The sequence below is a fragment of the Aotus nancymaae genome, unplaced genomic scaffold, assembly GCF_030222135.1.
Source record: "Aotus nancymaae isolate 86718 unplaced genomic scaffold, 86718_ANA_hifiasm-v0.15.2.pri h1tg000108l, whole genome shotgun sequence".
NCBI lineage: Eukaryota > Metazoa > Chordata > Mammalia > Primates > Aotidae > Aotus > Aotus nancymaae.
The window spans coordinates 30,311,731-30,338,665 of record NW_026988523.1 but is presented as its reverse complement, the minus strand read 5'-3'; the positions used below and the strand labels follow the sequence as shown (position 1 = coordinate 30,338,665).

The following is a 26,935-nucleotide window of genomic DNA, read 5'->3' as shown; positions in this document are numbered from 1 at the left end:
TATTTATTCTTAGCTGTATTGCTTGGATCCCAACACATCTCACTTAATTGTCCCAGTATACGCTACTACAGCAACACACCTGCTATACTGAAATTGACCGACAGAAACCTTTCGAGATTGGCAGCCCTTGTTAGCTCACTCAGCGCTTTGATTGGCCAGTTTAATGGGGGTGGGGAGTGCAGCCCTCTTTCCTCTCTTCCACCAAGTTTCCTTCATTGGATTGACCAGCTGTCAGGTTGAACGCAAACCTGCCTCCTTTTGGTGGTGTTTGTCTGGATCGCAACAGAATAGCTGGGGGAGAGCCTCCCCCTATGAGCTCCGATTGGTGGGACTCAACCTTGGTGATTTCTGATTGGCCTAATGAAGAAACACCAAGGTAGGTTGCCTAGTGATCCTGAGGAAGCTGATGTGTTATTCCTTCTCTGCATCGAAGGATCAGGAAGTTTGTGCTCTTGCGTGGCTAAGTTTTTCACCTACTAGGACGGGGGTGGGGTGGGGGGAACAGGTGTCCTCCTAAAATACAGCACAAGCTACAGCCTGCGTCCAGCCATAACCCAGAAGTAACATCAGGTAAGCAACGGGAAAATTACATTTCCTAATGTCCCTTCCCCACCCCCCTCAAAAAACCTCTAATTTTTAAAATTATTATGTTATGGGGAGGGAGGGGTTTTATTCATTTGGGGCCGTTTTTTTTTTTTCTTTCAAGTAGGATTTTTAACTAATAAATGTCCAGGGGAAATTAATTTCTTAAAGAAAACTCCCCTTTGTTTCCCACCCCCGCCCCTTAGAAGGTTTAAAGTTTCTTAGATTTGTTTAGGAAATAGTCCCTATTCACAGTGCCAGATAGGCTTAGTGCCCTTAAGCATTTATTTCATGAGTCTCTTCCTGCTTCACTCTTCTTCCCACCTCCCATAACAAATTACATTTGAAATATACCCTTGTACAAAAAAAAAAAAACTTTTGTAGCTCACTTCATTTGTATTTTTATTTTAAGTGTTCATATGCACTTCTGAGTATTCATTTTAATCAGTATACATTTATCGAGCAGTTACAATATTAAAGACATTGTACTAGTTGCTATGGAGAATATAAAAACCCAAGAAGACAATATCCCTGTTCTCAAGAAGTTTACAGTTGAGAGACAACCATACCAAGAGGAAGACTATAATAAATACTTTAAAGGAAGTAAGTAAAAATAAAGTTCTGTGAAAGTACAGCTGAGGGAGTGGCCATGCCACATATAGGTAATAGAAAAGAGGAAGTCACTTAAGGCTTCTCAGTGGGTCCACAGGCCTTTAAAGAATAGGTGGAATGTAGAGAGGAAGAGAAAAGGGAGAGGACCCCAGTGAGTACAGAGGAGCAGAGGCAGAAAGAAAGCATGAGACATTTTTGAGAAAAAGTTTGACACCACTACTTATTGGGAGTAATGGGAAATACTGCTAGAGGAGTAGAACCAAATCCAGTCATAACAACTCTTAAATACTATTCTTTTGATCTTAAAAAAGATATTCCTTTGTATAATTGCTGAATTAAAATATTTGATGTATATATCTTAAAAACTGATATCTAGATTCATATAAAATAAAGTATGCTAACTATAAACTTTATCACAAATGATTTAGTGCAGTTTCTTTTGACTGTAGTACATAGAATAAAAGACATATTCTTCGATTTTTTTTTTTTTTTAAGTGATTAGCCGGGCATAGTGGCACGCACCTGTAATTCCAGCTATTCAGGAGGCTGAGGCAGGAGAATCACTTGATCCAGGGAGGCAGAGGCTGTGGTGAGCCGAGATCACGCCACTGCACTCCAGCCTGGGCAACAGAGTGAACTCCTTCTCAAAAAAATAAAAAAAAAATTTGAGAAAGAATTTGTTAATCTTTTAACACTCTCTTGCCAGTAATATTTGTTTGCAGCTCCTTGTATATTTGCAAGATGTGGCTAGCTAGGACTTGAGCTGCTAAGTTTACTGACTGTGGAATTACTGCACATGGTTTTCTGAATGTTATCCTCTAGACTTGTGATCTCCACGGTGAGTATTTGAAATGAGTCATTAGGGCATGGGAAGGAAATATAGAACATGTATTTCTATTTAGTTTTCATATTCTTTTTTGCTTTTGATTGTTTTGTATATGTTTTATAATGTAGTACTATTGAATGTTTATAGAAATTAAATATAAATTATTATATGCATTTTGGGGCCGAATGCTCACAATTTTTTGTTGTTCCATCTTTATTAACTTGAGATCCATTTTGTGAAAGAGAAGTGACAATGGTGGACATTCACTCCTTGTTTATAGATGATACATAAGAAATCAGCAGGCTTGGCCAGGCCCTGTGGCTCATGCATGTAATCCTAGCACTTTGGAAGGCCCATGCAGGCAGATCACTAGAGGTCAGGAGTTCGAGACTTGCCTGACCAGCATGGTTTAACCCCATCTCTACTAAAAATACAAAAATTAGCCAAGTGTGGCACACACCTGTAATCCCAACTACTCAGGAGTCTGAGGTACAAGAGTCACTTGAACTGAGAGACGGAGGGTGCAGTGAGCCAAGAGCGTACCACTGCACTCCAGCCTGGGCAACAGAGCAAGACTCCCTCTTGAGAAAAAAATTAGAAGAAAAAAAGAAATCAGCAGAGTTAAAAGATGATCATTTATACTGGACTTTAGAATTACTCATTTTATATTTTATCAGTGCTATCTGTGAAATCTCAGCTATTGTACTTTGGAAAAGATACTGTTTTATTACCCACCCATTTTTTCTGGTCATTACTCCTTCCTTTCTTTCTATATTTAAATCTGTAAATATTTCCTATTTGTATACATGTTTTTTTTTTTTTTTTTGAGACGGAGTTTCGCTCTTGTTACCCAGGCTGGAGTCCAATGGCGCGATCTTGGCTCACCGCAACCTCCGCCTCCTGGGTTCAGGCAATTCTCCTGCCTCAGCCTCCCGAGTAGCTGGGATTACAGGCACGTGCCACCATGCCCAGCTAATTTTTTGTATTTTTAGTAGAGACGGGGTTTCACCGTGTTGACCAGGATGGTCTCGATCTCTTGACCTTGTGATCTACCTGCCTCGGCCTCCCAAAGTGCTGGGATTACAGGCGTGAGCCACCGCGCCTGGCCCTTGTATACATGTTTAATATGCATGTATGAATATATGTATTTATTTACATAAGCATACAAACAGATTTTTTTTTTTTAACTACTCCTTCCAGAAACAGGTGAGAATGACCACTTTAACTCACCGGGCCCGTCGCACTGAAGTAAGCAAGAACTCTGAAAAGAAGCTGGAAAGAGAGGAAGACAGTAATCGGGAGAAAAGTCCAGACAATGAAGATTCTGGAGACTCTAAGGATATCCGCCTTACCCTTATGGAAGAAGTATTGCTCCTGGGACTAAAAGATAAAGAGGTAATGCAGTTAGGTTTACTAGGCTATCTCAAAGACTGTTAAATATTGGAATGTTTTAGGAATAATCTAATGGAATATATTTAATACTAAATTGGTCTTAGAATTGTGCTCCAACCATCTGGAAGATGGAGGAGCTGGGACAGTGACTAATACTTGAAGGGTAAAAATCCAGAAATATAATTATGTGAAGTGTATTTAATTACAAAATCACTCCAAAATTTTAGAAGATACAGGAGAGGAGGATACAGTATAAAGTTTTGTCCTTGTAGTTTCCCAAGTCAGATTAAAGATGAAATAACTCCTTATTAAAATAAGAAAGAGGGCCCACACATTGAAGTCTCCTTCAGCTTTGAGGAGAAATAGTCTTTAAATGAAAAGATAAGGAACGTGTGTGATTAGCTGTCTTACAGAAATAAACAATTGGTAGGTTTCTTTTTTTTCCCCTTGAGTAGGAGTTTTGCTCTTGTTGCCCAGGCTGTAGTGCAATGGCATGATCTTGGCTCACCACAACCTCTGCCTCCTGGGTTTCAAGCAATTCTGCCTCAGCCGCCTGAGTAGCTGGGATTACAAGCATGCACTACCACACCCGGCTAATTTTGCATATTTAGTAGAAACAAGGTTTCTCCATGTTGGTCAGGCTGGTCTCCAACTCCTGACCTCAGGTGATCCGCCTGCCTCAGCCTCCCAAAGTGCTGGAATTGCAGGCATGAGCCACGGCACCGGGCTGATAGATTCCTTATAACAGAAATAATTTTTTATTTTCCTCTGTGCAGCTTTACAAATCAAGTATCCACAATTGGATTGAGCACAGTGGCTCACCCCTGTAATCCTAACACTTTGAGAGACTGAGGCGGGTGGATTACTTGAGGCCAGGAGTTCAAGACTAGCCTGGCCAACATGGTTCAACCCCATCTCTACTAAAAATTCAAAAATTAGCCGGGCATGGTGGCAGGCGCCTGTAATTCCAGCTACTCAGGAGGCTAAGACAGGAGAATTGCTTGAACCCACAAGGCGGAGGTTGTAGTGAGCCAAGATTGCACCACTGCACTCCAGCCTGGATGACAGAGTGAGACCCTGTCTCAAAAAAAAATCTATATATATAGATATACATATATAAACAATTGAGGAGTATTTTAATTTTTGAAAATTTTTAAAAATAATTTCAGTTTTTCCTTTTTTCCCCTAAATTTCTCCTTATTTAATGGAGCATTCATTTTATAGTATAGTTAGTCTTGAGATCCTGAGTCTTGTGATATAACCAAATATTTTGCTGGCTTCTCTACTAGCAGCATACATCATCATCCTTCATTTGTAACTTTTTACTGTGTTTTCTCATCACCCTATTCCCTCATGAAGAAGTTTTGAAGGTAACATTTTGAACAATCTACTTTCTTTCCAGCAAAGCCTTAGTAAATAACTGCCCCCCTCAAAAAAAAAAGAGGTATATTTAATACTGGCCTTAGTTTTGAAAAGATATACAATTAGAATGTTATTTTAGATTTCAAAAATATTTAATTTGGCTTTGAAAATTATCTTTAGCTAGAATTGAATTGGCTACATACATGTAGTAACAGCTCTTCTTTTCTACATCAATTCTTCGACTTGGGAATGCCATTGTTGCTTAGACTTTGCCTTTCATTTATTTGCTGTTTTCCTTTCTACTTTTTTTCTTGTTAAATTACCAACTTGAACAAAATTTACAAGACCAGTTATAGTCTGTGTATTGTTAAAACTAATATTAGATTAAAAAAATAAAATAAATTTTTTTAAAAAAGAAAAGAAGATGCTAGGATACACGAGCCAAAAAAAACAAAAACTAATATTAGAGACATGCTCATGTGTACCTGGCTAAGATGCAGGTATATCAGAAATTCTTGCCCAGAAGTATATTTTCCTATTTGTTGAGACGTTGATGAGGCTCCAGTTTTATAAAAGGCAAATAAATGAAAAGATAAAGGCAGCTCTCCAAGAGAATGTCAGAATAGAACTGAAGATTAGGTGGTATAAATACTGTTTTGAGATGTTTACGCATTGCCTAGGAAACAGTCACTGACTGTATTAAAAGAGTATATAGAACTAAAAGCTATTTGGTTTTAGCTTTGAATAGGAATGATTAATTTCCCGCTGACCGTATGCACTGGAATTTTTGCTTCTAGACTTGTCTTCATGTGTGTATAATGGTTAATATAAATTTCAGGAAATAGAATAAAAAATAAAGGAGCTCATTAAGAGCTATGGCCATAGTGAGTACTTAACATATTGGTGAGATACTGTATAAAATGAGCAGATGGCCAGATGCAGTGGCTTATGCCTGTAATCCCAACACTTGGGAGGCCAAGGTGAGAGGATTTATTGAGCCCAGAAGTTCAAGACCAGCCTGGGCAACATAGTGAGACCCCATCTCTACAAAAAATTTAAAACAAAAAAAAATTAGCTGGGCATGGTGGCACATATCTGTAGTCCTAGCTACTCAGGAGGCTGAAGTAGAAGGATTGCTTGACCCTGGGAGGTCGAGGTTGCAGTGAGCCAAGATTGTGCCACTGCACTCCAACCTAAATGACAGAGCAAGGCCTCAAAAAAAAATAATAATAATAAGTGCACATAACAATTAACCACCCTTTGAATTGCTCTAATTTTATTTTTGAGGATGTTAACAAATATTTAGCTTTCATTTGGCTCAGGAAGAATAAGGGATGATAAATCCTTAGGTGTAAATGAATAGAAGAGGTCAAACCTTGTGATCTATTTAAGCAGTAGTAGTTACAAAATGCCAGTTACATAAGTATCTCTAAAAATATTGAATTGATTTCCAACTATACTTATTTTTTCTTATCTCTCAAACTATCAATAGATTAATCAATATTTAATGTGATTGAGGATACTCATTTTGTGCTTAGTGTTATACCAAATATTAATACTAAGATAAATACAAAATAGTATAGTATATGGTCCCTGCCCTCAAGAAACTTGCATTGTAGCTGGAGAGACAAAAAGATACATACTTTTTAAAAGTTAAGTAACCCAGCCAGGCGTAGTGGCTCACGCCTGTAATCCAAGCACTTTGGAGGACAAGGCGGGCAGATCACCTGAGGTCGGGAGTTCAAGACCAGTCTGACCAACATGGTGAAACCCCGTCTTTTTATAAAAAAAAAAAAAGTTAAGTAACCCGAAGGTCCATCAAGAGCAGAATGGATAAAAATGAATCATCCAAAAAAAAAAAAAAAAAGAATCATCCATTTGTTTAAATGAGTATAAATATGTTTTCTATGCAGAATGAAAATGAATATTGTTATACAACATGTATATTTCTCATATTATGTTCAATAAAGAAAGCCAAACACAAAAATATACATACTGTATGATTCCATTTATATGAAACTCAAAAAAATATTGTATTCAAGGTTGCATATTTAGGTGGTATAATTATAAAGAAAATCAAACCAGGAATTATAAAAACTATGGTTTTTAGGATAGTGGTTATCTTTTTGTAGGGGATAGGGAAGGAAAAGTGTGTTAATAATAAGGAAGGAAAACGAAGAGGATTTCTAGACAGTAACAGTTTTCTGTTTCTGGACCTACAGGAAGTTTCATAGATTTTATTTTTTTTTATTTTTTGAGGAGTCTCGCTCTGTCACCCAGGTTGGAGTACACTGGCATGATCTCAGCTCACTGCAACCTCAGCCTTCCAAGTTCAAGCAATTCTCCTGTCTCAAGCTCTGAGTAGCTGAGATTACAGATGCCCACCACCACACCTAACTAATTTTTGTATTTTCAGTAGACATGGGGTTTCACCATGTTTGTCAGCCTGATCTCGAACTCCTGACCTCAGGTGACCTGCACGCCTAGGCCTCCCAAAGTACGTGAGCATTTTTTTTTTTTTTGAGATGGAGTCTCTGTCACCCAGGCTGGAGTGCAGTGGCGCGATCTCGGCTCACTGCAACCTCCACCTCCCGGTTTCAAGTGATTCTCCTGCCTCAGCCTCCTGAATAGCTGTGTCTGCAGGCCCGAACCACCATGCCCAGCTAATTTTTCTATTTTAAGTAGAGACGAGGTTTCACCATGTTGGCCAGGCTGGTCTCAAACTCCTGACCTCATGATCTGCCTGCCTCGCCCTCCCACGGTGCTGGTATTACAGATGTGAGCCACTGTGCCCGCATTTTTTTATTCTTAGTAGGGACGAGTTTTCACCATATTAGCCAGGCTAGTCTCGAACTCCTGATCTCAAGTGATCCACCTGCCTCGGCCTCCCAAAGTGCTGGAATTATAGCCATGAGCCACTGCACCCAGGCCATAGATCTTCACTTTGGAATAATTAAGCTTTTTACTTTTCTTTTGTGTATTTTTCTGTATGTGCATTATATTTCACAATGCAATTTTTTTTTTTTTTTTTTTTTTTTTTATTAAACAGGCCAAGCACAGTGGCTCACGCCTGTAATCCTAGCACTTTGGGAGGCCGAGGCTGGTGGATCGTCTGAGGTCAGGAGTTCAAGACCAACCTGACCAACATGGAGAAACCTTGTCTCCACTAAAAATTCAAAATTAGCTGGGTGTGGTGGTGTGCACCTGTAATCGCAGCTACTCGGGAAGCTGAGGCAGGAGAATCACTTGAGCCCGGGAGACAGAGGTTGCAGTGAGCAAAGATCGCACCATTGCACTTCAGCCTAGGCAACAAGAATGAAACTCCGTCTCAAAAATAAAATAAAAATAAAAAAGTAAACAACAATAAAAAGCAAGTTTTTGCATGTTAGAATGAGCCAAGGGAGTTAGAGAGAGGAGAAATCATCATGGGATAGAATAATCCTGGGAAGAATAGAAAAAGGCAGTAAAACAAGCCATGCCTTTAAGAATGGGAGGATTATTAACATGAATGGAGAAAAGGAAACATGTTCTGGATGAGGGAACCTGAATGAGCAAAGGTATGATGGGCTTGATGAGTCTGAGAGATAACTGAGTAGGCCAGTATAGGTAGAGAACAATGGTATTCAAAATTAGTAAATTTGATTTGGACCAGATTGTAGATTTTGTGACCAGGCAGAGACTTTTAGAATCCTTTAGGGAGAAGAGAATCAGCCTAATGAAAACAGCAAAGCCTATTTAATTTTTGTGTCCAAATTAAGGACTTAATGACATTTTTATATTCTTTGTGAGTATATGTTTTAATGTGTATATAATTGCTTGTTTTTACATGGTTTGAGGTTTATTACAAGTCAAAAAAAAAAAAGAAAAAATCCTAAATGTTAAATTTTGTATCCCAAACTCCCAAAGTTAACTTTTACTGGAGAGTTCCTTAAGATCCTCTGTTTAGAACCCATTATTATCATTGTTTTAGAAACTGTATCTCTTTCAATCAGGCTCAGTGGCTCATGTCTGTAATCCCAGCGCTTTGGGAGACAGGAGGATCGCTTGAGGCCAGGAGTTCAAGACCAACCTGGGCAACATAGTGAGACCTCATCTCTACAAAAAATATAAAAATTAGCCTGGCATGGTGGCACACACCTGTGATTTCAGCTACTTGAGAGCTTGAGCCCAAGAGTTCAAGGCTGGAGTGAACTATGATTGTGCCACTGTACTCCAACCTGGGTAACAGAATGAGACACTGTCTTTAAAAAAATAAAAAAAATAAATTCTTTTGAGCGGTAACCTCCACAGACTGGTTTTAAAATAGTAAGCATCTGGCCCAGCACAGTGGCTCATGCCTGTAATCCCACCACTTTAGGAGGTTTGAGGTGGGCAGATCACTTGAGGCCAGGAGTTTGAGATCAGCCTGGCCAACATGGTGAAAACTCATCTCTACTAAAATAAAATTAAAAATTAGTCAGGCCTGGTGGCATGCACCTGTAGTCCCAGATACCCTAATGGAAGAATCTCTCTCTCTTTTTTTTTTTTTTTAAAGACAGGGTTTCACCACGTTGGTCAGGTTGGTCTTGAACTCCCGACTTCAGGTGATCCGCCCGCCTTGGCCTCCAAAGTGCTTGGATTACAGGCGTGAGCCACCACGCCCGGCCTATGGAAGAATCTCTTGAACCCAAAAGGCGGAGGCTGCAATGAACTGAGATCACACTACTGCACTCTAGCCTGGGTGACAGAGTGAGATTCTGCCTCAAAAAATATTAACTAATTAATTTAATTTAATTAAATATTAAGCATCATTGTCTTTTGAAAGTAATCAAGAAATTTAAATATAATTTAAAGAGTGTAACCTTTCAAGCACAGTTAAAATTAGTATTATCTCAGATGGATAACGCTGACCTCAACTGAGACAGTGAACCTTGAGCACAAGCTTGACCAAAATAAAATAGGTTTATCTCCTGTTGAAATCAGGAATCTGTCATTATTGCCTTTGTTAAGAGTTTCGATATAGATTATTAACTCATGAACAATGTTTTAACTGACTTGTTAATATGTGAAACTTTTCATTTAGTAGAATCTTTTATTAAGTTACCTGTAAGAGGAGTGAGCCTGTTAATGCTTTTGACTCCTGGTGAACTTTTCGTTTCTCATCTATTCAATTTGTGGATAATGTTTTTCAACCTTCCTCCCTTTCTTGGCAAGCTTTCTTCTAGTAATACCATTTATTGAATACTTACTACTTATTGTGAAAGAAAAGCTTTTCATCATATTTCTCATGTCACTATAGTAAAAATTGGCAAGAAGTATTATCCATTGGGAATATGGAAATAACATTTTCACTTATTTGTTTAATCACCAAAAATTTTATTGAATGCCTCATGTATGCCATAGAAAGAGAGAACAAAAACAATAGTCCCTGCTTTTGAGGTCAGTTTATGGTTTAGCAGCATAGGGATGGTTGGAGAATCCAAAAAGTCAGCAGACCATTATGTGCATAACTGTGTTCTGGGTAGGAAGGGAACACAGAGGAAAATCACCTAAATCAGATGGGTGGTGGGAAGAAGCAGTAGGAGAGGGAGGACGAAATGTTGGGAAAGACTCACAGGAGGTGATAACTCTCTCTTTTTTTTTTTTTTTTTTTTGAGACAGAGTCTTATTCTGTCACCTAAGCTGGCATGTAGTGGCGTGATATTGGCTCACTGCAACCTCCACCTCCTGGGTTCAAGGGATTCTCCTTCCTCAGCCTCCCAAGTAGCTGGTATTACATGTGCCTGCCACCACACCTGTCTAATTTTTGTATTTTGTTAGAGACAGAGTTTCGCCGTGTTGGCCAGGCTGATCTTGAACTCCTAACCTCAGGTGATCCAACCGCATCAGCCTTCCAAAGTACTGGGATTACAGGCATGAACAACCGTGCCCGGCCAGAAGAAGGTGATAACTCTGTTTTTTTTTTTTTTTGGAGATGGAGTTTAGCTCTTGTTGCCCATGCTAGAGTGCAGTGGCACAATCTTGGCTCACTGCAACCTCTGCTTCCCAGGTTCATGCAATTCTCCTGTCTCAGCCTCCTGAGTAGCTGGGATTACAGGTGCCCGCCACTACACCCTGCTGATTTTTGGTATTTTTAATAGAGACAGGGTTTCATGTTGGCCAGGCTGGTCTCAAACTCCTAACCTCAGGGGATCCGCCTGCCTTGGCCTCCCAAAGTGTTGAATCACAGGCGTGAGCCACCACAACCAGCCAATAACTCTTAACTTGAATTCTGAAGATTAGCAAGAGTGAGTTAGTCTGTAAAGAGACAGATTCTAGGAAAAAAGAACATCAACTGGATGTTTGTGATAATTTCAGTGACTTGTAATTGGAATAACCACAGATATTTGAAAGCATCCCATCTCCTTTTAATGAACTCCAGTGTTTTGAAACTTAAGTATCAGAGCTGAACATCCAGTTACACATTTTATTGTTTAATATTTGTAAAATTGTGAAATATATCCAGAAAATTGTATAAAGCACATATGTACAATTTAACAAATAGTTTGAAAGCCAGCACGCATGTAACCACCAATAGAACAATATCAGCATCCCGAAAGCCTTCTCCTGTGCCCTTTCCTAATCACATGCTGCCCACCTCCCTGTAGTTTTGACATGTATGTATATCCCTAAACAATATATTTTAGTTTTGCCTGTTTTTAAGCTCTGTTTTATTGGGTTAATATTTTAGTGTATTCTTTTAATTAATATAATGCTGTGAGATTTATCCATGTTGTTGCATATAATTTAATCCAGTTCATTGTGACATATTATTTCATTGTGTGAATATACCACTATTCATACTGTGGGTTAATAGACATTCAAGTTTTCATTATGAACAGTGCTGCTAAGACTCTCCTGGTACTTGTCAGTTATCTTTTTCAAACAATTTGCTATTCATATGTATGGGGAAAGAATGATAAATCAGACTGTATTTTTTAATTACAAAATATATTAATGCTATTCTTTTTTAAGCTGCTGCTGATCCTCCGTCAGATATAGTTCATCTTTTATTAGCAATAGGAGATTACAAGTAAACACTTTTTTAAAGCTGGCAAAAAAAAAATTTCAGTGAACTAATCAAAAAGGTTTTTTTGTTTTGTTTTGTTTGTTTTGAGACAGAGTTTTGCCCTTGTTTCCCAAGCTGGAGTGCAATGGTATGATCTCAACTCAGTGCAACCTCCACCTCCTGGGTTCAAGCAATTCTCCTGCCTCTGCCTCCCAAGTAGATGGGATTACAGGTGTGCACTACCATACCTGCCTAATTTTTTTGTATTTTTAGTAGAAACAGGGTTTCACTGTTAGCCAGGCTGGTCTCAAAATCCTGACCTCAGGTGATCCATCTGCCTCAGCCTCCCAAAGTGCTGGGATTACAGGCGTGAGCCACCACGCCCAGCCCAAAAAGGTTTCTAAAATCAGTCACAGTCAGTCAGTATCCAACTTGTCGATTATTGGCTATGAGTGAAGAAAACTGCTCTCCTTAGAAAGTGACTCAATCCTAAAATAAAAATATTTTAAAATTAAAAAATATTTTAAATAAAAATAAAATATTTTATTATAATTAAAATATTAATAGCAGGCTGGGAAAAGAGCAAGACCTTGTCAAAAAAGAAAAAAAAAATGTCTAATTTAGGCTGGACACAGTGGCTCACGCCTGTAATCCCAGCGTTTTGGAAGGTCAAGGTGGGTGGATCACCTGAGGTCAGTTCAAGACCAGCCTGGCCAACGTGGCGAAATCTTGTCTCTACTAAAAATACAAATAATTAGCCAGACGTGGTGGCGCACAACTGTAATCCCAGCTACTCGGGAGGCTGAGGCAGGAGAACCACTTGAACCCGGGAGGTGGAGGTTGCAGTGAGCTAAGATCACACCATTGCACTCCAGCCTGGGCAACAAGAGCGAAACTGCGTCTCAAAAAAAAAGAAAAAAGAAATTCTAATTTAAGTGACTGCCTGGTCTTGCATTTTAGTTTCCTGATTGAACAAAATGAACAATAAGTCTCCTCAGTAGTTATTGTAATTGTGAATAGGGCAAGTGTATCAGAAGGACTCGTTTGTCAGGTTTTTTTCGTTAAACATACGCTGTTAAAAAAATTTTTTTTCACTTTTGTTTTTTATTATATCCAGGCATATAACCCCAAATAATTATTTACTGTTGGTATAAAAGGAAATAAACTGGAAGACTAAAGACCAAAGACCTGTTTTAATAATAGGAAAATAGAGCTTAAGCTATTTCATTAAGATCTTCTCCCTAATTCTCCCAACTCCTGAATGCACATAGTACTCTTCCAAAATATAAAATATCTAGTATTGATATTATGACAAAGCTGCCCACTTGAATTCAGGATTTTGGCTGTAACCACTGAGCCTATAAACTTGCTATCAGCCATTTCATCTCTTTTGTCTCCATATTTCATGTTTGTATAATTTATTTTCAAGACATTTTGCACTTTCTATTGTTTAATCCTGTGAAGCAGGTATCATTCTCGTTATAGTACTAAAAGTTAAATGGTCATTTGGGCAATAAATTGTGGAATTTACATTCAAACTGACTCTGCAGCTAGGCATGGTGTTTCACTGCCTGTATTCCCAGCAGTTTGGGAGGCCAAAATGGGAGGATTTTATTTGAGGCCAGGAGTTCAAGACGGCCAGGGCAACAAAGTGAGATCCAGTATCCACAAAAAAAATTAAAACTTAGCCCTGCATGAACCTATAGTCCCAGCTACTCAGGAGTCTGAGGTGGGAGGATGACTTGAGCCCAGGAGTTTGAGGCTGCTGTTAGCTGTGATCACAACACTTCACACCAGCCTGGGCCACAGAGCAAGACCCTGTCTCGAAACAGAAAAAACAAAACAAAACAAAAAGAAATATCTGACTTTGCGGTTTAAAAAGGACATGCTTACAAAGCAAGTTTCACATATTTCTCTGTATTTCCTCCTGAAATAAAGAGGATTGTTTAGGATCGTTAACTGTTTAGTGTAACCCAAATAATTTCACCTCCTTGAGTAGATTTATATGAATTTTATTTTTATATATTTTTATTTTTTTGAGACAGAGTCTCATTCTGTTGCCCAGGCTGGAATGCAGTGGTGTGATCTCCACCCACTGCAACCTCCACCTCCTGGGTTCAAACAATTCTCCTGCCTCAGCTTCCTGAGTAGCTGAGACTATAGGCGCGTGCCACCATGCCTGACTAATTTTTGTATTTTTAGTAGAGACAGGTTTCACCATGTTGGCCAGGCTAGTCTCAAACTCCTGACCTCAAATGATCCACCTGCCTTGGCCTCCCAAAGTGCTGGGATTACAGGTGTGAGCCACTGCACCTAGCCAAATTCATATGGATTTTAATTTATGCCTCCTATTAAGACAAAAGATTATTATTTTCTGCAATAACATTTAGCATATGAGTTATTTTTCAAATTTCATCCATATCTTTCTTGTTCAAATGTTTAATACCCGAGCAAAGCTCACTCCTGGAAAAAGATTTTGGGATCCTATAAAAAAACATTGAAGTTGGCATCAATAATGTGAAAAAGGAAGAGTGCTGCTATAAGAAATTCTGATTGATTTTATATTATTAGTTTTATTTTTACTTCAGATTTTCCATTCTATTACCTCAAATATTAAGGAGGAAATAGGAAAATTCTATATATTCTTTTTTTCTTCTCCTTTCTCAAACAAGATATTCTAGTCATAAAGGGCAATAGGTCCTAGTTTGAATAACCCAATTGGCAAAAGCAAAATATATTTAAAGAGGCAGTAAATAATATTTAATTATAATTACCACATCATCGCCGGGTGCAGGGGCTCACATCTGTAATCCCAGTACTTTGGGAGGCTGAGGTGTGTAGATCACCTGAGGTGAGGAGTTCAAGACCAGCCTGGCCAACATGGTGAAGCCCCATCTCTACTAACACAAAATTAGCCAGGCATGGTGGTGCACACCTGTAATCTGAGCTACTCAGGAGGCTGAGGCAGGAGAATTGCTTGAACCCAGGAGGCAGAGGTTGCAGTGAGCCGAGATCGAGCCATCACATACCAGCCTGGGTGACAAGCGTAAAACTCCATCTCCAAAAAAAAATTAAAATAAAAAATTCACATCATCATTAAGGTCTAGTGTAGAAATAGTCATTATTTGTCTTGTCAGTTTACTCTTCCAGCTATAGATTAGAACCCATGTCACATATCCTCCTTATGGAAGGAGGGAGAGACTATTATACTAAAAAGAGATAAATAAGAGTAAGTCATAGTTCTTTTTTCTTGTAACTTAAAGCTTAAAACCAAGGCTGGGCATCGTGGCTCACGCCTGCAATCCCAGCACTTTGGGAGGCTGAGGCAAGAGGATTGCTTGAGCCAGGAGTTTGAAACCAGCCTAGGCAACATAGTGAGACCCTGCCTCTAAAAAATAAACAAAAAATTTAAAAAGCTTAAAACCAAATATTAGGCCTCTTCTATATTTTTCTGTGAGAGTAGGATTATGTTAGTTTGTTAAAGGTGCCATGCTAAAATACCACAGACGTAGTCGATTAAATGACAGAAATTAATTTTCTCACAGTTGTGGAGATTAAAAGTCCAAGATTAAGACTGATGGGTTTGGTTTCTTTTGATACTTCTCACCTTGCCCTGCAGACTTCTTGCTGTGTCCTCTATGCAAATTCCTTCCATGTGTCTCCATGTGTCCAAATTTCTTCCTCTCAAAAAACGCCAGTCAGGCCAGGGCGGTAGCGCGTGCCTGTAGTCCCAGCTACTACAGATGCTGAGGTGGGAGGATCGCTTAAGCCCAGGAGTTCTGGGCTGTAGCGCGCTGTGCGGATCTGGCGTCTGCACTAAGTTCGGCAACAATTTGGTGACCTCCTGGGAGCAGGGGACCACCAGGTTGCCTAAGGAGGCGTGAACCAGCCCAGGTCGGAAACGGAGCAGGTCAAAACTCCCGTGCTGATTAGTAGTGGGATCGCGCCTGTGAATAGCCACTGCACTCCAGCCTGGGCAACATAGCGAGACGCAGTCTGGTCAACATGGTGAAACCCCATCTCTACTAAAAATACAAAAAAATTAGCTGGGCATGGTGGCGCGTGCCTGTAATCCCAGCTACTCGGGAGGCTGAGGCAGGAGAATTGCCTGAACCCAGGAGGCGGAGGTTGCGGTGAGCCGAGATCGCGCCATTGCACTCCAGCCTGGGTAACAAGAGCGAAACTCCGTCTCCAAAAAAAAAAAAACACCAGTCAGATTGGTTTAGGGTTCACTGTAAAACCCTCTTTTTTCATTTTTATTTATTTATTTATTTTAGACGGAGTCTTACTCTGTTGCCAGACTGGAGTGCAGTGGCATGATCTCGGCTCACTGCAACCTCCGCCTTCCCGGTTCAAGCGATTCCCCTGCCTCAGCCTCCCGAGTAGCTGGGACTACAGGTGCCCACCACACCTGGCTAATTTTTTATATTTTAGTAGAGATGAGGTTTCACCATGTTGGCCAGGATGGTCTCCATCTCCTGACCTCTCATGATCGCCCGCATCAGCCTCCCAAAGTGCTGGGATTACAGGCATGAGCCACAGCGCCTAGCCTGTAACACCCTTATTTTAACTTAATCATCTCTTCTAAAAGCCCTATCTCCAAAGACATTTGTATTCTGAGGTACTGGGGTTATAACTTCAACATATGAAATTTGAGGGGACACAATTCACCTCATAAAAATGATTTAGAAAGGTTTTCGAAAAAACAGGTTATGAAGATAATCGCATAATTATTTACGTACGTCCACCCGAAGGGCAGCTCACTTCAAGTCAGCCAACATTTATCGAGCACCTCTTTTTTGTTGTTATTGTTTTTTGAGACAGAGTCTCGCTCTGTCGCCCGAGCTGGAGTGCAGCGGTGTGATCTCGGCTCACTGCTCCTCACCTAGGTTCAAGCAATTCTCATGCCTCAGCCTCCCAAGGAGCCGGGATTACAGCTTCCAAACACCAACCCCAGCTAATTTTTGTGTTCTTAGTAGAGTCAAGGTTTCTCAGCCTCCCGAATCTGCTGGGATTACAGGTGTGAGGCACCCGCCGTTGAGTACTTCCTTTATACAAGGCACTGAGAAAAATAACAAAAATATAAAAGTAAGTAAGATGTGCTTATCTTCCTACAAGAAGCATAGGGATTTGATAGAGGAGAAAAGATATGTATACAACAACCATACTGCTAGACAGTGTGGAAGCGCTAGGAGAAAGGAACCAAAAAAGTGCTATAGGAACATGAAAGAGGAAGAAACTCTGTGCCAGTTACTCTTTACTTTCTCTGTTTGCCCTTACCTATTCGGTTATCCAAGAGACTTACAGTAGGAATGACAAATAGAAAAATAAAATACTGAATCAAAGGGTTTGAGGTTACCAAGGTGTTAAGTGGTAGACTGTTCTCTCTTTTTTTGTTTTTTGGGATTTTCTTTTTTTACTTCTTTTTTTAAAATTTGCCTAAGATATAAAAGTAGCTTTATTACTTTTTAATTTTTAAATGTGAAATACATTTACACAAAGAAATTCAAATTGAGATCTACATGAGAATACTTTTTTTTTTTTTTTTGAGAAAGAGAGAGTCTCTCTGTTGCCAGGGTTGGAGTGTAGTGGGGCTATCAGGGCTCACTGAAGCCTCACCTTCCCCAGGAGCAGGTGATCCCTCTGCCTCAGTTTCCCAAGTAGCTGGAACTAGAGGTGCAGGCCACCATGCCCAGCTAATTCTTTGTAATTTTTATAGAGATGAGGTTTCACCGTGTTGCCCAGGCTGCTCTCAAACTCCTAGACTCAAGTGATCCACCCACCTGTGCCTCCCAAAGTGCTGGGATTACAGGTGAGAGCCACCGCTCCTGGCCCTCCATAAGAACACTTAATGGGATGATAGAAGGGTTCCAGATCTTGCTTGAGGTGTGAAATAACATGATATATGCTTTTGTCAAAAACTCATTGACTTAACATCTATGTGTTTCACTCTATATAAATTATACCTCAGTTTTTTTTAAAGGTGTGAAGAAGAAAATAAAAACCACCTGTGATCTTGCTTCCCAAATATTACTAAAAACCACCTGTAGTCTTGCTTCCCAAATATAACTTGCTTCCCAAATATAGCTATAATCGTGCTTCCCAAATTGTAATATATATCATTATAGACTGTTTTCAGTGCATACACACACACACACAGATGCACAATTTTTTTTTTCTTTGAGACAGAGTCTTGCTCTGTCACCCAGGCTGGAGTGCAGTGGTACCTGCAGCTCACTGAAACTGTCACCTACAGGTTCAAGCGATTCTTGTGCCTCAGTCACCCAAGTAGCTGGGATTACTGGCACCTACCACCATGCCCTGCTAATTTTTATATTTTTAGTAGAGATAGGATTTTGCCATGTTGGCCAGACTGGTCTTGAAGTCATGGTCTCAAGTGATCTACCTGCCTCGGCCTCCCAAAGTGCTAGGATTACAAGTGTGAGCCACTGTGCCTAGCCCCAGATGCATAATTGCCAAAAAATTGATCATAATCAGACATGTTATTTTGTAGCCTTCCCTTTCCATTTATTATAATATGGACATCTTTTATGCTAATAAATATAAACATACTCCATTCTTTTTCATTGGTTTCATAGGATTCCATTGAATACATGTATATTATTATTAACTTTAAGGTTAGTCTGCAACCTCCCTGAGGGCAGTACCGTGTTTTCCTGGCTTTCTAAGCCCCATTTTATCTGACTAACATTATTTCTCACTGCTCAGTTTACTTGCCACCCAGTCCCATTTGTCTGTTTTACATATTTCTGCCATGCTTCCTTCTTCTTATATTTTGTTTTAATGTAAATTCTGTCTTTCAAAGCCCATCACAAATCCAATACTGAACTTTACATTCTCCGAATTCCCTTGCATTTATTATACCTCTCAGTGTGCTTAGTTACCATCTTTTATTTTCTAATTTTTTTTATAGGCAAGTGGATAAAAGCACAGGCTTTGGAATCAGACACATCTACATTCAAATCCCAGATCTACCACTTATCAGCTTATGACTTGGACTATGTTTTCACATTTTTTCCCTTCATTCTTATTTCATAGAGATAATATTAATAGTGCTATTATAGAATTAGATTAATTTTGTTTAAAAAAAATTTTTTAAGATGGAGATTCGCTCTTGTTGCCCAGGCTTGAGTGCAGTGGTGTGATCTCGACCACTTGCAACCTCTGCCTCCCAGGTTCAAGTGATTCTCCTGCCTCGGCCTCCTGAGTAGCTGGGATTATAGGCAACTGCCACTATGCCTGACTAATTTTTATATTTTCAATGGAGACGGGGTGTTGCCCAGTCAGGTCTCAAACTCCTGATCTCAGGTGATCCACCTGCCTCGGCCTTCTAAAGTGCTGGGATTACAGGCATGAGCCACTGCGCCCAGCCTAATTATATAAAAATTTTAACTCAGAGTGTGACACATATAAATGCTCAATAAATAATAAACATTATTATTATGTTTTTGTTGTTTAAACTATTAGTCTTGGCTCTTAATTAAATGGTCATTTTCTTATGGCCAAAGAGACCTTAGTTGAATGCTGGGCTTAAATAGCCACTTACATCCTTTAAAGTAAATATCTGTAGGGTAGCCTTAAGTTTTCAAAGCAGTAGTTTCTCCTCTTTTAGACTTGAAAATGATCAGTTGAATCAGCTCTTACAAACTGAGCAACCAATGGCCTAACCTAGTATTCTTAGTAATCTTTGACTTTTGTGTTTCAGTGGCCTCATACATAGGATGAAAAACAAGTAAATAGGATTGGTCACTATTTTCTTACTTGGATAATGTACCATCCTTTAAAATAACTCAGTTTACTTGGGGATATAATCTGGAGGGTAGAAACCCCACTTGATATCTAAATTAGTTCTGTGTGGCTTCTAGGAATTTTAGATGAATTACTGAGGTGTAAGGAAGGGTGCCAGTTTATTTTGTTTTTATATACCTCTCTCTAGGTACTGGTGACAGTTCCAGAGTTGGAAATATATAAAAGAATTCTTGCAGTCTTAGATTTGCACTCTTTGCCATTGATACCTCCTTTCCATTCCCACTTTTGCTTCTTCGTCTTGTTGCCTCCAATGTAAACTGCTGCAGAAGTGTCCTATTGAAACTCCCTACTTCTGGATTTTGTTTCCTCTCTGCTAAATAAAGAATTCCTGTGGAGTCAAGGTTCACACAAACTTATTTTTCCTGTTTGTTTTAGGGAAAAAATGTTCTTGATAAAGAATTTAAGCAATAGAGGGAAGTATAATTAACAATGTGAAAAAAAAAAAGAAATCTTACTTCCCAGAAATACTGTAAATATTGTTAAACATCATTTTTTAATTTAAAACATTTCTTTGGCTGGGCACAGAGGCTCATGCCTGTAATCCCAGCACTTTGGGAGACCAAGGTGGGAGGATCACAAGGTCAGGAGTTCAAGACCAGTGGCCAATATGGTGAAACACTGTCTCTACTAAAAAATACAAAAACTAGCTGGGTGTGGTGGCATGCACCTGTAGTCCCAGCTACTTGGGAGGCTGAGGTAGAAGGATCACTGGAACCTGGGAGGCAGAGGTTGCCGTGAGCCAAGATCACACCACTGGACTCCAGCCTGGGCGACAGCGAGCCTCCGTCTCAAAAAAAAAATCCTTTTTTTCAAAATTACAAATAATTCAGGCATACAAAAATGTGTAAAAAACAATATAATAAACTCTCATGTAACCAGTATCAGCTCTCTGTGCATACATTCAGATAAAGTAGAGCAGGTCTGGTGAACTGTAGAACAGAATATACATATTATGAGTCTTGACAGTATAAAATTTATAATTATTAAATTGGGAAGTAAGGTAATAAAATATGGGAAGGATATTAACTTGTAGCTTTCATAACAAGGAGTCACTTAGACATTATCTAAAATTGAAACATCTAGTTTTTTAAAATGACCCCAACCTCTTAATCCCTTTTTTTTTCACTCTTAGGAATTTGTAGGACATTTCTCTTTAAAAAAAAAAATTTTTTTTCTTTTTATTTGATAACCCACAGCCAATATCATAAATTATATGATATTGTATATGATATATGATATATGTATGATATATGTTTGAGGAGTGGTGTGGTGGCTCATGTCTGTAATCCTAGCATTTTGGGAGGCCAAGGTGGGAGGATCAGTTGAGTCCATGAGTTTGAGACCAGCCTGGGCAACATAGTGAGACCCCATCTCTAAAATAATTTAAAAATCAGATGGGCATGGTGGCATGTGCCCATAGTTCCATCCACTTAGGAGGCTGAGGTGGTAAGATTGGCTGAGGTGGTAGATTGCTTGAGCCCAAGAGGTAGAGGGTGCAGTGAGCTATGATTATGCCACTGCACTCCAGCCTGGATGACAGAATGAGACCCTGTCTCAAATTTTAAAAAAAAGTTTGAAGTTTAGTAATATTTCACTTTTTTTGTTAAGTAAAATTATATTTCATTTTACTTTTAAAATTATACGTGTTCTACCCAAACTGGTTTGGTAAAAACAAAAAATAAATAAATAATAATAGTATACATGTAGACTGGGCATGGTGGCTTACACCTATAATCCCAGCATTTTGCGAGGCCAAGGCAGGTGGATCACCTGAGGTCAGGAGTTTGAGACCAGCCTTGCCAACATAACGAAATCCCATCTATACTAAAAATACAAAAATTAGCCAGGCACGGTGGCACACACCTGTAATCCCAGCTACTCAGGAGGCTGAGGAAGGAAAATTGCTTGAACCCAGGAGGCAGAGGTTGCAGTCAGCCAAGATCACGCCACTGTACTCCAGTCTGGTCAACAGAGGGAGACCCTGTCTCAAAAATAAATAAATAAATGATAAAATAAAAGTACACATGTAGCTGGGTATGGTGGCTCATGCCTGTAATTCCACCACTTTGGGAGTCTGAGTTGGGCAGATCACCTGAGGTCAGGAATTTGAGACCACCCTGGCCAACATGGTGAAACCCCATCTCTACTAAAAACGCAAAAATTAGCCAGGCTTGGTGGCGGGTGCCTGTAATTCCAACTACTTGGGAGACTGAGGAAGGAGAATCGCTTGAACCCAGGAGGCGGAGGTTGCAGTGAGCTGAGATCGAGCCTTTGCACTCCGGCCTGGGTAACAGAGAAAGTCCGTCTCAAAAAAATAAAAGTTGTATGAAATACAGAAGACTTAAGTGTGGACTTTGGCTCCGGACTCAAACAAAGCACTGTAAAAAAATTTACTAGCTGGGTGCAGTGGCTCACACCTGTAATCCTAGCACTTTGGGAGGCTGAGGTGGGTGGATCATGAGGTCAGGAGTTAAAGACCAGCCTGGCCAAGATGGTGAAACCCTGTCTCTACTAAAAATACAAAAATTAACTGGGCATGGTGGCGAGTACCTGTAATCCCAGCCTACTCAGGAAGCTGAGGCAGAGAATCGCTTGAATCTGGGAGGTGGAGGTTGCAGTGAGTGAGCCAAGATCGCGCCACTGCACTCCAGCCTGGGCAACAGAGCAAGACTCCGTCTCAAAAAAAAAAAAAAAAATTTACTGAATATGAAGGCTTACTGAATATTTGATAATAATATGGAGCTCTTATTGGGTTGTTTTATGTATGATATTGGTATTACAGTTCTTTTTAAAAAAATCTTAATCTCTTGGGGAGATTAGGATTTGGGGGAGAATCCTTAGGATTTTGGTGAGAATATGCAGTATTCTATGGATGAAATTATATAGCAGCTGGGATTTGCACAGAAATAATCTGGGTTTGGGGTGGGGTGGGTGGTAAAGACGAAAGATTATATTGATACCTCTTCAAACTAGGTGATGGCTACATATAGCTACATAATCTCTACTTTGTGTATGTTTGAAACTGTTGGCTGGGCACGGTGGCTCAGCCTGTAAGCCCAGCACTTTGGGAGGCCAAGGTGGGAGCATCACCTGATCTCAGGAGTTGGAGACCAGCTTGGGCAACATTGAGAAACCCTGTCTCTGCAAAAAATACAAAAATTAGCTAGGCATGGTGACATGTGCCAGTAGTCCCAGCTACTCGGGAGCCTGAGGTCGGAGGATTGCTTGAGCCTAGGAGGTTGGGGCTACAGTGAGCCATGTTCATGCCGCTGCACTCCAGCCTGGTTGAGTGACAAAAAGAGACCCTCTCAAAAAAAAAAAAAAATAGAAAGAAAGAGAGAAGGGGGGAGGGAAGGGGGAGGGAGGAAAGAAGGAGAGACATGGGGAGGGAGGGAAAATGTGAAATCAAAAATGTTATAAAATAAAATTGGGATTGTGCTTTCTTATCACATTATTCCATTTTAGAAAGTGTCCTGACTCCCTGTAGTGAAAGATGATGAAATCAGTACTCTCACAGTTTGTTCTATCTCTACTCCTTAATACTTTTTTTTGGGGGACAGAATCTCACTCTGTCACCCAGGCTGGAGTGCAGTGGTGCGATCTTGGTTCACTGCAACCTCCACCTCCCAGATTCAAGCGATGCTTCTGCCTCAGCCTCCCAAGTAGCTGGGACTACAGGCGTGCCCCACCACACCCAGTTAAGTTTTTGTATTTTTAGTAGAGACAGGGTGTCAACATGTTGCCCAGGCTGGTAATATTTTATTGAGGTTTATAACATATACATCATACTGTTGTTCCATAATACACACAAACCTTTGCTATGAAGGAATGCCCCAGAATTGGGTTGGGAGAGACGGAGATGGGAAAATTGGTTTATGGGTAAAAGATACATGTATTTCATGTATACAGAAAAGTTTGGTTGTACATACACCCATATGATCAAAGGGTGATTTTTATTTTTTATGATTTTTTTATTTTGTTTTCAAGTTTTCTACAATGTGTATATGCTAGTAATCAAGGAGAGAAAAGCTATTTGAAAACAAAACAAAACAAAATCTACACTTACCTAGTTTTGCACTTCTAAGGTTTGAACATGACATAATTGCTTCTGTTTCTAAGTCAATTTTAAATCACTGGAAGCCAGGCCAGGTGGCTCACATCCGTAATCCTAGCTACTTGGGAGGCTGACATGGGAGGATCACTTGAGGCCAGGTGTTCAAGACCAGCCTGGGCAACATAGCCAGACCCTATCACTACAAAAATTTTTAAAAATCAGCCAGATGTGTTGCACACCTGTAGTCCTAACTGCAAGGGATGACAAGTCAAGCCCAGGAGTTTGAGACTGCAGTGAGCCACAATTGTGCCAATGCACTCCAGCCTGTATGATAGAGTGAAACCCCATTTCTCTCTTTTTTGCTTTTGAGATAGGGTCTCACTCTGTTGCCCAGGCTGGAGTGCAGTGGAATGATCCTGGCTCATTGCCCCCTCGACCTCCTGAGCTTGAGAGATCCTTCCACCTCAACCTCCCTAGTAAGTAGGACTACAGACATACGCCACCAATCCTGGCTAATTTTTTATAGAGATGGGATCTCAGTATGTTGCCTAGGCTGGTTACAAACTTTGGGCTCAAGTGATCCTCCCACCTCAGCTTGCCAAAGTGCTGGGATTATAGGTATGAGCCACCATACCAGGCCAAGACCTGGTCTCTTAAAAAAAAAAAAAAAAAAAAAAACACTGGGCGAGGTGGCTCATGCCAGTAATCCCAGCACTTTGGTAGGCTGAGGCAGGCAGATCACCTGAGATCAGTTCAAAACTACCCTGACCAACATGGTGACACCTCGTCTCTACCAAAAATACAAAAAAAAATAGCTGGGCGTGGTGACATGTGCGTGTAATCTCAGCTACTCAGGTTGCTGAGGGAGGAGAATAGCTTGAACCTGGGAGGTGGAGGTTGCAAAGAGCCAAGATCATGCCACTGCACTCCAGCCTCAGTGACAGAGAGAGTCTCCATCTCAAAAAAAAAAAAATTTCTCCCACTCTGTAGGTTGCCTGTTCACTCTAATGATAGTTTATTTTGCTATGCAGAAGCTCTTTTAACAAACAAAGGAAAACATATATTCAAAAGAGTACTGCGTCTTTTGAGGTTGTCCCTTATGATGGCTAAATACTACAATTGGTCAAAGTATGCTTAGATACATTCGGACTACCCTTTATAGATATATTGCTTTGGGAATCCCTATATAAGAAAAAATATCTTTGGGGGATGGATTTTAATTTCTAAAATTGCCATAAGTCATTCAGAGTCAAACTAGAGATAAGTGGATGAATAAATTGATAAAATATTTTATTGTTTAAAAAAAAAACGTGAGTTGTGGGGAGATAGACTTAGAGTCTGGACATGTTTTCAGATTTTTTTTTTGAACACAGAGTTTCACTCTGTCACCCAGGCTGGAGTGCAGTGGTATAATCTTGACTCATTGCAACCTCTGCCTCCTGGGTTCAAGCAATTCTTCTGCCTCAGCCTCCCAAGTAGCTGGGACCACAGGCGCACGCTGCCACAACCAGCCAATTTTTTTTTTTTTTTTTTGTATTTTAGTAGAGACGGGGTTTCACTGTGTTGCCCAGGCTGGTCCTGAACTCCCGAGTTCAGGCAATCTGCCTGCCTTGGCCTCCTAAAGTGCTAGGATTACTGGTGTGAGCCACCACACCCAGGCTGTTTTCAAATTTTTGCTCCCCCTTCTCAACATTCTCTTTTCTTCTGTTTTCTTGACAATGTGTAGCAATTAAAATTCCTTTTTCTGGCCAGGTGAGGTGGCTCACGCCTGTAATCCTAGCACTTTGGGAGGCTGAGGCAGGCAAATCACCTGAGGTCAGGGGTTCAAGACCAGCCTGGCTAACATGGTGAAACTCCGTCTCTACTAAAAATACAAAAATTAGCCAGGCATGGTGGCACACTCCTGTAATCCCAGCTACTTAGGAGGCTGAGGCAGGAGAATCAAGGGAACCCAGGAGGCAGAGATTTCAGTGAGTTGAGATCATACCGCTGCACTCCAGCCTTGGTGACAGAGGGAGACGATATCTCGAAAAAAATAAATAAATAAATAAAAATAAAAATTTTTAGAGCAAAACAACTAAAGATATTTTTACTGACCAGAGTTAAGATTTAAAGGTTATATAGGAATTCAAAGATGACCAGTTGCTTTCCTTTATTTTGCATTTCCCTTTCACTGACAAAGCCTTAGCATGTTGTTTTTATTTGCTAAACTTTTGATAATGGTTTTAAGAAAAACAAAAGGCCTGAGAAAACTAATAAACTGATCATTATAACTAGCTTTGCATCTTTCTACCCACTTTTTTTGTTTGTTTGTTTTTGTTTTTGAGACAGAGGCTCTTGTTGCCCAGGCTAGAGTGCAATGGCCAATCTCAGTGCTGGGATTACAGGCATGAGCCATTGCGCCCAGCCCTACCCACCTTTTAAAATAAACCTGAAAGGATATAATCGTTATGTCATTCATTGAGAAATTTTGTCCATTGGCCTAGATTTATAATCCATTCCTCAAAATCAGGCTGAAATCATCTGTTAAACCAGAACAACATCAGGTCACAGTTCTTCATTCTTCAACATGATTAAACAGGATGGGCTTTTAATGCTTGATCTATTTTATAAAATGTCTTGGCCAGGCACAGTGGCTCACACTTGTAATCTCAGCACTTTGGGAGGCCGAGGCAGGCAGATCACCTGAGGTCAGGAGTTCGAGACCAACCCAACATGATAAGACCACATCTCTACTAAAAATACAAAAATTAGCTGGATGTGGTGAAAGGCGCCTGTAATCCCAGCTACTAGGGAGGCCAAGGCAGGAGAATCGCTTGAACCTGGGAGGCAAAGGTTGCAGTGAGCCAAGATCACACCACTGCACTCCAGCCTGGGTGATAGATTGAGACTCTGTCTCAAATAAATATGTAGATACATATATGTACATACATACACGTATAAAATGTCTTTATGAGCTGTGTGGATGTAGAAATAGGAATTGGAGTTTAGATGAACCATGTTAATTTGTAAATGAGGAATTTAGATCAAATCCTGAATACCACTCTTTTAATAGAGCGATTCAGGGACAAACAGTACACCAACTTTTCTTAGAGTAATTTTTTAGGAGGAAAAAAATAATAAAATTAGTTTCACTTGTAGAATTTTTGATAACCCCTGAAGATCATTATACTTCCACTGGGCTTTGGAATTGGGCAGATAGAAAAGGGTTCATGAGACACAATTACATTCCTTCTCCCATGGAAGGTGA

The 26,935-nt window shown here is 40.0% G+C and overlaps 1 protein-coding gene across 1 annotated transcript in view; it reads left to right on the top strand.

Moving 5' to 3' along the window:
- Nucleotides 1-366: 366 nt before the first annotated feature.
- The window catches only part of GOLPH3L (golgi phosphoprotein 3 like), a 48,274-nt gene continuing 21,705 nt past the window's right edge, over nt 367-26,935 (top strand). The window contains exons 1-2 of the mRNA XM_012462601.3: nt 367-570; nt 3,221-3,415. Of these exons, the coding sequence (XP_012318024.1) occupies nt 3,233-3,415 (183 nt within the window). The 5' untranslated portion in view covers nt 367-570; nt 3,221-3,232. The remainder of the gene's footprint in view (nt 571-3,220; nt 3,416-26,935) is intronic.